Source organism: Neoarius graeffei, chromosome 1, assembly GCF_027579695.1.
Source record: "Neoarius graeffei isolate fNeoGra1 chromosome 1, fNeoGra1.pri, whole genome shotgun sequence".
NCBI classification, from domain to species: domain Eukaryota; kingdom Metazoa; phylum Chordata; class Actinopteri; order Siluriformes; family Ariidae; genus Neoarius; species Neoarius graeffei.
The window spans coordinates 4008717-4020827 of record NC_083569.1 but is presented as its reverse complement, the minus strand read 5'-3'; the positions used below and the strand labels follow the sequence as shown (position 1 = coordinate 4020827).

General features: G+C 41.7%; 1 protein-coding gene across 1 annotated transcript in view; it reads right to left on the bottom strand.

Moving 5' to 3' along the window:
- Positions 1 to 5918: 5918 nt before the first annotated feature.
- bcl2b (BCL2 apoptosis regulator b) overlaps positions 5919 to 12111 on the bottom strand; it is an 87849-nt gene continuing 81656 nt past the window's right edge. Inside the window, exon 2 of the mRNA XM_060928345.1 lies at positions 5919 to 10973. Within this exon, the coding sequence (XP_060784328.1) occupies positions 10833 to 10973 (141 nt within the window). The 3' untranslated portion in view covers positions 5919 to 10832. The remainder of the gene's footprint in view (positions 10974 to 12111) is intronic.

The following is a 12111-nucleotide window of genomic DNA, read 5'->3' as shown; positions in this document are numbered from 1 at the left end:
AGGGAACAACAGAGAGAATGAGACAGGTTGAGTGTAGTGCAGTGTACCCATGTTTGAGGGAACGAGAGTGAGACAGATTGTGAGTGTAGAGCAGTGACCCTCTCCCAGAGGGATTGACAGAGAGAGTGAGACAGTTTGTGAATGTTGAGCAGTGAACCTCTGCCTGAGGGAACGACAGAGAGAGTAAGACAGATGAGTGTCGAGCAGTGAACCTCTGCCCAAGGGAACGACACTGAGACAGTTTGTGATTGTAGAGCAGTGAACTTCTGCCTTGGGGAATGACAGTGAGACAGGTCTGTGAAGATTCTCAGTCATCCAGGTTCATAGTAATCTGTGGTTGGTTGAAGAGAGCAACTGGACTTGCTTGAAGATTCTTGAAGACGTTTCGCCTCTCGTCCGAAAGGCTTCCTCAGTTCTGTCTGACTAATAGGGAGTATCAGGTATTTATCCTCTCATGGATCATCATAGAATCCGAATCAGAATGCTGATGGCTGCATTGTAGGTGGCTGATAAAAGATGTCTTAGACCCACCTCTGTTCAGTGATGGTCGTTCCAGGTTGACAAAAATGAACGATCCTGTCTGGCTAAGATACTCCCTATTAGTCAGACAGAACTGAGAAAGCCTTTCGGATGAGAGGTGAAACGTTTTCAAGAATCTTCAAGCAAGTCCAGTTGCTCTCTTAGGGCGTATTCACACCTACGTTGTTTGGTCCGGACCAAACGAACCAAATTTCCCTTGGTCCGGACCTTTTGGGTTGGTCTGAATACAAACCACCGAACTCTGGTCCGGACCAAACAAGCGGACCGAGACCGAGCTGCAAGGTCGGACTCGGTCCGGACCAAAGGAACCCTGGTGCGGATCTTTTGGAGGTGTGAAAGCAGACCGGACCTAATCCGACAGTTTTGCTTTTTTGTACCTCGGGAGCTTCCGTCGTTTGTCGAGCATTATGGGAAACAGAGTCTTGACACTCCACCGCAAAGTGCAAACACTGTTTCGGTTGTCAAGGGAACCTTACAACAGTCGTTCAGTCATTCAGACCAGTGGTAGGCTAGACTACAGAGTACAAAAAATGAGTAGGGGGCAAACGTGGGCCGAGGAAGAAACGTGTACCCTTGTGGATATATGGGCAGATGTCCACATATCTGAGCTTTTGGAGAGAACACACAAAAATGCCGACGTGTTTGCTGTATTCAGTGAGAAAATGAAGGAGAAGGGGTTCACGCGCTCCCCAGAACAATGTCGGCTAAAAGTGAAGAAACTCCGTCAGACCTACATTAAAATCAGGGACATTCTTTCAAAAAGTGGCGGTACTAGCGACGCAAAAAAGAAATTCATCTATTGCGTGAAGAGCCAGAACTGTCACAACATGATGTGCGCTCATCAGCGCTATCCTCCGTAGCCGCCTTGCCCTTTGTCATCGTCGTTGATAAATTACTTGTACAACAGCATAGTAATCACACAATTGTGAAAACAGTAAAAACTGGAAAAAACATATAGCTTTGATGACATTAAAAAGAATAACAGCACGGAAAGCCTCCATGACTACTTTTGAACTTAACGCTTTGTGCGCGTGTCGTCTCTGACCAATAGCTGAACGACCTCAGGGCGCGTGGCTTTGTTGACAGATTTTGGTCCGCTTACTAAAATGTACAGTGTGAAAGCGAACCGCACCAAAATGAAAAAAAAAAAACAAAAAAAACATTTGGTTCGGACCAAAGCAAGTGAACTATCGAACAATCCTGGTCTGAATACACCCTTACACCAACCACAGATTACTAGGTACCTGGATGACTGAGAATCTTCACAGATATGTTTCTACGCACTTTGGGATGAGATCCCTTGGACTGGTGCGGGAGTACGAGAGGACTTCCAGAAAACTGGCAGACATCTTAGCCAGAGAGGATCGTTCATTTTTGTCAACCTGGAACGACCATCACTGAACAGAGGTGGGCGTCTATGACATCTTTTATCAGCCGCCTACAATGCAGCCATCAGCATTCTGATTCTATGATGATCCATGAGAGGATAAATACCTGATACTCCCTATTAGTCAGACAGAACTGAGGAAGCCTTTCGGATGAGAGGCGAAACGTCTTCAAGAATCTTCAAGCAAGTCCAGTTGCTCTCTTACACCAAACACAGATGACCATGAGACAGATTGTGAATATCGAGCAGTGAACCTCTGCCTGAGGGAACAACAGTGAGACAGATTGTGAGTGTTGAGCACTGTACCTCTATCCTTGGGAATGAGAGTGAGACAGATTGTGAGTGGAGAGCAGTGAACCTCTGCCTGAGGGAACAGTGAGAGAGTGAGACAGGTTGTGAGTGGAGAGCAGTGAACCTCTGCCTTGGGGAACGACAGTGAGACAGATTGTGTGGAGCAGTGAATCTCTGCCTGAGGGAACGACAGAGAGAGATTGTGAGTGTAGACCAGTGAACCTCTGCCCTTGGGAAAGACAGTGAGACAGTTTGAGAGTGTAGAGCAGTGAATGTCTGCCTGAGGGAACAACAAAGATTGAGACAGATTGTGAGTGATGAGCAGTGAACCTTTATTTGAGGGAATGAAAGAGAAAGTGAAACAGTTTCAGTGTAGAGCAATAACCCTCTGCCTTGGCGAACGACAGTCAGAGTGAGAAAGATTGTGAGTGTAGACCAGTGAACCTCTCCCCAAAGGAAAGACAGTGAGACAGTTTGAGTGTAGAGCACTGAACTTCTGTCCTCTGGAACATCAGTGAGACAGATTGTGAGTGGAGATCAATGAACCTCTGCCCTTGGGAATGACAGTGAGACAGACCGCGAGTGGAGAGCAGTGAGCCTCTGCATGAGGGAACGACAGAGAGAGTGAGACAGACCGTGAGTGGAGAGCAGTGAGCCTCTGCCTGAGGGAACGACAGAGAGGGTGAGACAGACCGCGAGTGGAGAGCAGTGAGCCTCTGCCTGAGGGAACGACAGAGAGGGTGAGACAGACCGCGAGTGGAGAGCAGTGAGCCTCTGCATGAGGGAACGACAGAGAGAGTGAGACAGACCGCGAGTGGAGAGCAGTGAGCTTCTGCCTGAGGGAACGACAAGAGAGAGTGAGACAGACCGTGAGTGTAGAGCAGTGAGCTTAGAGACAGATTGTGAGTGTAGTGCCTGAGAGTGAGACAGACCGTGAGTGTAGAGCAGTGAGCTTAGAGACAGATAGCGAGTGTAGTGCCTGAGAGTGAGACAGATAGCGAGTGTAGTGCCTGAGGGAATGAGAGCGAGACAGATAGCGAGTGTAGTGCCTGAGGGAATGAGAGCGAGACAGATAACGAGTGTAGTGCCTGAGGGAATGAGAGCGAGACAGATTGCAAGCGTAGCGCCTGAGGGAATGAGAGCGAGACAGATAGCGAGTGTCGTGCCTGAGGGAATGAGAGCGAGACAGATAGCGAGTGTCGTGCCTGAGGGAATGAGAGCGAGACAGATAGCGAGTGTCGTGCCTGAGGGAATGAGAGCGAGACAGATAGCGAGTGTCGTGCCTGAGGGAATGAGAGCGAGACAGACTGCGAGTGTAGTGCCTGAGGGAATGAGAGCGAGACAGATAGCGAGCGTAGCGCCTGAGGGAATGAGAGCGAGACAGACTGCGAGCGTAGCGCCTGAGGGAATGAGAGCGAGACAGACTGCGAGCGTAGCGCCTGAGGGAATGAGAGCGAGACAGATTGCGAGCGTAGTGCCTGAGGGAATGAGAGCGAGACAGATTGTGAGCGTAGTACCTGAGGGAATGAGAGCGAGACAGATTGTGAGCGTAGTGCCTGAGGGAATGAGAGCGAGACAGATTGTGAGCGTAGTGCCTGAGGGAATGAGAGCGAGACAGATTGTGAGCGTAGCGCCTGAGGGAATGAGAGCGAGACAGATTGTGAGTGTAGTGCCTGAGGGAATGAGAGCGAGACAGATTGCGAGCGTAGCGCCTGAGGGAATGAGAGCGAGACAGATTGTGAGCGTAGCGCCTGAGGGAATGAGAGCGAGACAGATTGTGAGCGTAGCGCCTGAGGGAATGAGAGCGAGACAGATTGTGAGTGTAGTGCCTGAGGGAATGAGAGTGAGACAGATTGTGAGTGTAGTGCCTGAGGGAATGAGAGTGAGACAGATTGTGAGTGTAGTGCCTGAGGAAGCGACTGGTCCCCTTGTGCTGTTCAGCAGAATGAGGCTGCGACGCTGCGCTCTGTGTTTTGGGACGACTTTGATGTTCAAAGTACTGCTGTAGCTTTCCTTATTATTTTGTGTGTGTGTGTGTGTGTGTGTGTGTCCGTTACACCCCTCAGCTTAATGATGTACACAGCTATTGATCATGTGGGAAAGACGCTGTAACGCAGGAACAGTAAAAGCAGCTCGTTTCATTTCATCCTCGATGATAAAGACATTTCCAGTCCCACACTGAGGAGCTTTTACATTCATGATGTATAAAATAACGAAGGCAGGATTCAGGCACGAGGAAGAAATCTGGGAAATCGTAAAGAAATGGAGAATTTAACGACATTTTTAGAAAAAAATAAAAGAGCAAAAGAAGTGAAATAATTAAATGTATTCATTGTAATAAAATTAATGAAGAAAATGAATCAGGAGGAATTAAAGAGAATAAGGATTGGTGAAATACCGTTTTTAACCATGTTCATACTTAATTAGGCCAAAAAAAAAATAGTGCGTTTCCGGTAACATGACATACTAAAATAAGGTCGGTAGGTAGGAAAAATTTTTTTTCTTGATTTTTTTTAAAAATTTTGTTCGAAAAAATTAACACAAGTAAACATCTTACAAAATAGTATTTTGGCACAGAATCCTTTATACCACACATCATAATAAAATAAGTGTTTTAAATCTTTAAATGAATTTAAAAAATATATATATCGCGAGAGTTCGAGTTATGATCTACGGAAGCGATATTTCATGATATTTTCATGTAATAACGTGAAAACACCTTATCAAGAAATAACGTGAAAATAACGTCCTAGGCTCGGCTACTTCCATTAAAAGCAGACGGCCTCGCCTAGCCTACTGTAGAACTTGGGTCGAGCAAAAACATGGCTGAATCCTGAATGACTCCTATTTGTATAAATAGGGGACTACATAGGCGGCAAAATGTAGTGTTTTTCCCTGCCATGGAAGTGCACTTGTATACTGAAAAGGAAGCAATTTGCATTACAGCCTTGAATGAGGATTCAAAATGGCGGCTCAGCTCAGTTTTCCCTTCCTCCTTCAGTATACGAGTGCGCTTCCATGTTTATGCAGGAGGGCTGATAGAAGTGGCGAAACATTTTACTTTTTATCGTTTCTTTCACAACTTGAATGCGTTGAAACAAAAAATTATGACAAACTAACGCCGCTTACACTAAAATATCGAGGGAAATTTGTAATAAAAACTTTACGGTTGGCAATTTCGACGCGGAAATTCTCGATCGGTCGGGTTACCGGAAACACACTTTTTTTTTTTTTTTTATTTGGCCTTACCACAAATTTTATTCAAATTATTACAATTTATTGAATATAATGCCTGGCTGGAATATTAGTTTGTGGGTTGGTCTGTATTATAATGCTTTGTAGTATTATTTTTAAATTTACGATAAAGTAGGACAAAATCAAAACTTTTTTGCATAAATAAAGAGGAAAAATGGAAGCTGGAAAAATAATTAAAAGAAGAAATTAAACAAATAAAATCAAGACAAAAAAACACATTTGAAAAAAGGAGGAAATTAAAGAAGGAAATTCATGAAATTACAATTTGAGTCAAAAATCAACAAGTTAACTTAAGAAAAGAAAATGAATCTTTTTTTATATATATAAAATTTTTGGGGGAAAAAACAAAATATAGATGAGAAAATTAAAGGAGAATGAATGAAGAATGTGATTTACTGTCTACCATAAAACTTCAATCAGATGTCGGTTTGAAAGAAAGAGACCATTTCCATCAGCAGACAAAAACGGATTTATTCCACATGCTTTCGGCTGATCAAATGAAGATAAAACTACAGTAAAAAAAAAAAATCAACACTGAATACGTTTCTGTTAGAATCTGTGACGGCGTCTCACGTTATTGCTACAGTAACAGGTGAAAACACGCTAATGTTAATGTTCAATAAATAGCTTTTTTTCCTCTTTTATTAATTTATATAAATCACTAGTCATAATTATTGAAAGCAGCATTAAGGAAGCAAATTAAGATCCTGATAAAGTCTTTATATATTAGATGTAATAGTTGATTAAAAAATAATAATTAAAAAAAAAGAGAGACCTTGACATGAAATTTAAAATAAAATGTAGGGAGAATTCTTTAAATTGTTTAGATGTTAAGGTACCGAATAAATAAATAACAGGGGAAATCTGTTCGTCTGACGATAATGAGTAAAGTAGAGTAAACGGTAACACGTGCGCGCGCACACAATCATTACAATCCAGCTTTTTTTTAACTTTTCTAGTTCAGTTTGTTCATTTTTGGCGTTTGCACATTTAAACCTGCAAGTTTTTTTCTTGAAGAGAAGAAAAAAAATTATTCACATATATTACCATCAATCTCCTCCTCTTTGTCATGATTTCTAATATTATTAAAATTACTGGAAACAATATTATATTTATTAGAATTATATACACATCACATTAAACACCGTTGAGTCCCCCCCGTTGTGTTTTTAATAAAAATACATTTTCGTGAATGACTTTCTTTGTTCTGAATTCGCTCGTTGTAAAATTTGCCCTTAACATCCACTTCATAAATTACAGGACATGGGTTTTTTGAGATTTAAAACAAATAATAGTCAGAATCCTGAATTAATTCACAAATTAAAATCTCAGGATTCCTGGGGAAAAGTTGATACTAAAGTTGTACTGAAACAGAAATTCCTAACGATTACCCTGACGATAGCGCCACACATTAGCATCGCTAAGTCACTGGAACGTTTCTGAAATAGCTACACTGGACCTCAAGTGTAAGTGTTGAGAAAACTCACAATTTCAACTATGAGGACATAAAACTTAATTTTTTTTTCTTTTTTAAATTGTTCACCTATTTTCCCTGGGAATTCTGGACTCTTCAGTGTTGACCTAATTTACATCAAATTTGTAGGGTTTTTTTTTTTCAAAATCCTAAAAACCCAAAAATTTAATGCAGGTTTTTGAAGAAAACGTGGAAAAAAAGTAAAATGTCTATATTCAATACACTACAGAAACAAAAAACTGATTTCATGTGACTTGTATATACGATACGCATCAAATACGCTTTTTTTTTTTTTAATAAACCTGGCACTACTTCCTGTTTCCTGTCCCACCGACTTTGTTTCATTGGCAGGAAAGAACCTCTGACTGTTTAAGATAACTAGCCAGATTCCTAATTAGGTAGCTATCAGAATAAAGTCGTTATGGTTTCCGTTAATAAACAATGTCAACTGTAATTTTTGCTTTCTTGAATCAGTGCGTTGGGTCAGGTGACAGGAAATTTTACTGGAATTGTAACGAGGGTGTAGTAACCATTTTGGACGATGGGCGTAGTAGACCGTTAAACAACAACAAGAACAACAGCAATTTTCATCATAAAACATCCCAGTTTTCACGTCTGGTCTCCTGGATTCAGTCCTATGGTACGTCGGCCATCTTGAAAACCATTTTCAGCTTTCTGTGTCCTCTAATCTTGTGATGAATCACATCTTGACTTCCGTGTTATCATCTCCGATTCGTTCTCTTTCCTACGTACGTTTTCTTTCATAAACCTTCCAGGCGTGTTCATTCGTTAGTTCACGAAAGTTCCTGATTGATTGAAAAGTGAGACTATTTTGCTCTTGCACACCTCCACCCTGTGAAGTGAAGGAACACTTGAACAGAAAATGGAACCCCAAATATCGGTGCCTCATGTTCGTGAGGCAAAATTATCCAACACATCACCTAACATCCATCCCATCTCGAATCTTTTTCGGGAGTACGAGGCTCAAACCCTGGCCTGAGCTTCTGTAACGCTGACCACGTAAACACCATTAGAGTCCAACAAACGTCTGAAGGTGGAATTGTATGGAAATATAATGACACCACTTTCATGTAATTTCAGTTATAAAGCGACGATGGGTGAGTAATACAGTATGTAATTTATACACAGAAATATCAAGCTTTGATTAATGAAATGTTTGCGGTGGCGTTGAGAACCCGCGCCAATCATGATCATTTTTTCAAATTGCTTCTTTAATGCATTTACTAGCCTTTATTTATTTAAAAAAAAAAAAATTTAGAAGCAGTTTTAATTAGTGAACTACATTCCACTCGATTATTAATAATTTACAACAAAGAAAGGAGGAGTTTAAAGCTGCTGACTGCAAAGTCTTCTGAAATTTTTACCTTTTTTTTTTTTTTTAAATCGTGCATGGCGTTTTTCTCTGTCCTGCAAGAACGAGATGCGATCGTATGTTTTGATGTCCTGAGGGTCTCCGTTTTGGGACCCTCTTGAGGTAAACAGTACGGCCCTACGGAAACAGCCGAACGCGAGGGAGGAGCTTTAACTAATTAGCATAACTATGGAACTGCGTCACACCAAGATGGCGACGCCACCAAGAAAACATCGTAACTCTGCATCGACCTCTGAGTTGCAGGGATTTGTGTAATTTGCGGTTGACGTTCGGAAACAGATCCATGAAACAAAAAGACAAATATTTTTATATCCTTTTCTCTGTAAAATCAAAACATTAGGTGGACAACTCCATACTGGCTACCGTGGAGTCGAGCCCAAGCATTCTTAGATTAAGGTAGCTAAGCGTTAGCTAGAATGATTTAGTTATCTGTCCAGAAAAATGTCGTCATCTCTCTAACCTTGCTCTGTCTTGCAGTTTGCACTCACTAGGCAGGCTTTCCTTGTCTTTTCTTTTCCGCGCAGAGCCCGCCATGTTTGCTCACGCTGACTTGTTTTGGTTAAAAGTAGGTCAGACAGACACGCCCCACGGTGGTCACGTGATCTTGTTGCTTGCTTGCTTCGCTGATCTCCAGAAACGTAAAACGCGGGACGCTTTTTATCTCGGCAAAACATTTACACACACAATACAGCGCGTGTGCGAAGCAGCAAAACATCTCGAAACTCCAACAGCTATATAGACAAAACATTTTACCCAGAATTCAACTTCGCAGTCAGAACCTTTAACTGTGTTTTCTGAAGCAAATACAGTATATGAAGATTTCGGATGAGACGGAATTTAATTTAAAGTCTTATTTTTAGTATCGTCGCTGTTAGTCGACGCTTCGGTCAAAAACTAAAGAAGCAAATTTCAGACGCTTGGTTCATGGAGTCCATCCACAGCAAGTGGAAAAACGTGGAGATTTTCTTGGATTTTCCACCAAACTGTTCCTTCGCCACATCGAAAGCATTTCTTTCTCCCATCTTTTCATGTCCTTTTCAGATGGCCAGACTTTGCCTTACACGTTTAACCAGAGACATGACGTTGAAACGGACACATTTTTGAAATAACTTTCTGAATTCTCGCAATGCTAAAAGAAAGACATTTAGCTGGATGTGGCAGCCATGTTGGCCAACGCAAGTTTCTTAAGAGCAGCTAAAATCTGAAGCCTCTCTTTTCACCTCCATCCTCGGACTTGCTGTATTGGAGATGTCCAGAGCCGATCAACGATTAGCAGACTATGTGAAACCAGAAATCGGATGCGTGTTCAGATATTTTTGCTCGATGTTCTGTCCATTAGCAGGAGTTTGGTTCCAAATGTTCAGCTCTTGCCATTCATCGGTTTTTCCAGAAGCGAGTGAAAGCAGGATGGGTCCCAGGTTTGACGAGGACAAAGAGGTGAGCATCAGGACTTAAAAAAAAAAAAAAAAAAATCTCTGGGACGTCTTTTTAAAATCACGTTTTTAAGTCGTACTTAAAATATTCTTTTGTTTCTTTTTAATTTTGGTAGGTAGTTCGAAAAAAGCCCATCATAATGATGTGATGTCCCAGTGACATTAATTTTCTTCACCGTGGTTTAAATCCATCTCCTGGGTTGTCCTTGTAGTGCTCAAACGCTCACTGTCGAGCTCCTGCTTTGCCTTGGACTTTCTTGATTTTCTCACAGGAGTACCATATTTTCCGGACTCTTCCGAGACGCTCATGCATTGATCACCACGACAAATGGTGATCAGCGTCTGCGAGTCTTGATGCAGCCCTGTCGTTTGTCAACGTGGCCGAATCCACCGAAGAATCCTAAATGCTAAAGAGTTATTAGCATTACAGTCATTTTAGCCATACAGAGTCTTTTCTTCCCGATTTCGCCTGCACACCTGAGAGAAATGTCGACGTTCCGGATACTTCTACACCATTTCCTCTGTTGCTGTGCCTTTACATGATGGCTAGCTAGCTAATTTCATCCTTATTTACAGTAAAACGAGAGAGAGAGGAGACTTTGGTGGCTGGATATCCCAGGTTGCCGAGCAACAGTCTTCTTTTCACATTGCGTATTTGTTAGTGTTTTTAACTCCAGCAATAACAAGAAGGTTACGGTTCTTAACTGTTAGCTTGGCGCTAACGTGATCTCAACAAGCATGATCGGAAGAGCAGCAGCGATCGAGCAGACAAAAAGCTGCTTATAAAATGAATTACAAGGTGTCAAACAAAAACAATCGTATTGTCTGGAAAATACAGAAGTTGTTCATCATTATTAATGGGGATATATGTTTTAAATCCAGGCTGAAGACTTCTAAAGAAATTTCGCTTCCGTGCTTGACCTGGCCAGTATTCCTCGGGGCGAATGAAGAAGGATGTGGGAATATGACAGGAATATGAGAGGCTTTGAATAACTGTCTGGGATGCGAGTATCTCCAAGGTGCTGAGGGAACGACGGAGGAGGAGGTGGTGCGATTTCTTCATTTCTGAGTGAGATAAGCCCCAAGGGTGAGGCCAACTGCCCCCAGTGCCGCCAAACTGAAGACGGAAGTCGTTAAGGACGGCCATGAGCTGCTGAACATCGAGTCCTTTTTCCTCGTGTACAGCTCCACAAAGGCATCCTGGGAAAAAGAGAGAGGGAAAATCAAATCAAACGATTTTCAAGGGAATGCAACCCTGAAAAGAAAACTCCTGCAGGACAGCAGACCACAAACGTTTCATATGTACTAAACCAGTGTTTCCCAACCTTTCTTGAGCCACGGCACATATTTTACATTCGAAAAATCCCACGGCACACCACCAAACAAAAATATCACAAAAAATATAGGTATATAATGAAATATAATGATCATCTAGTCTCAATTTACTCACAATTTACTTACTCAGTGTGAAACCTGGGCCTGTTTAGCTGAACACAAAGCTGATATACTCGCAGGAATTGAAGAAAGACACGCATGAAGATCTTCCTCAGTAGCTCCGAGTCGCTCTCCTTTTTTAGTTTTTATAGCAGTCATGCTTGAAAAGCCCAGCTCGCATAGATAGGTTGTGGAAAATCACTTTTTTTGCTTTCTTCTGACCTCTACTCATACTAGGGCCTTCATCTGGGTCAGAATTTTCTCCAGGACCCAGTTTGGATTGTGTACTTTTTCTTTTCAAATATTTATCCATCGCTATCACCGCTGTCACACCCGAAGCATTACTAATTCTATTGTTTGAATGGCAACAGGTAGAAACACAGGTTAATTAGCTACCTGCTGTCATCTAGTGGAAGAGTATTTAATTGTTCTGCCTGTCACTATACGTCGCTGGCATAGACGAACGAAGACAAATTATTTGCAGTAAATAAATAATAATTTTCGGAACAATTAAGTGAAATTGGATAATTTCCCACGGTACACCTGATGATCTCTCATGGCACAGTGGTTGGGAATCACTGTACTAAACAACAACTTGTTTGCAGTGCCGCAATTTTTTTAAATATAAAAACAGAAAAAAGCTTTCAAAGTTCTTACGCTATTATTCGTCATATAAATGCAAATTAGGAGGAGGGGAAACCTGGGGAAAGAGCGTCAACAGTTTTATCAATATGCAGATTTGCACGTTTTTCATTTGCATACCAGAACCTGATTGACTCTGGTATTACATTTGATGATGATGTAATAACATGACTAAGCAAACATGCTTCTATTACTCCCCAAGAGGATTTAATCCTAAAATTTCTCAACCCTGCAGATTGTAAGACTGCAAAAGATGTTTTAT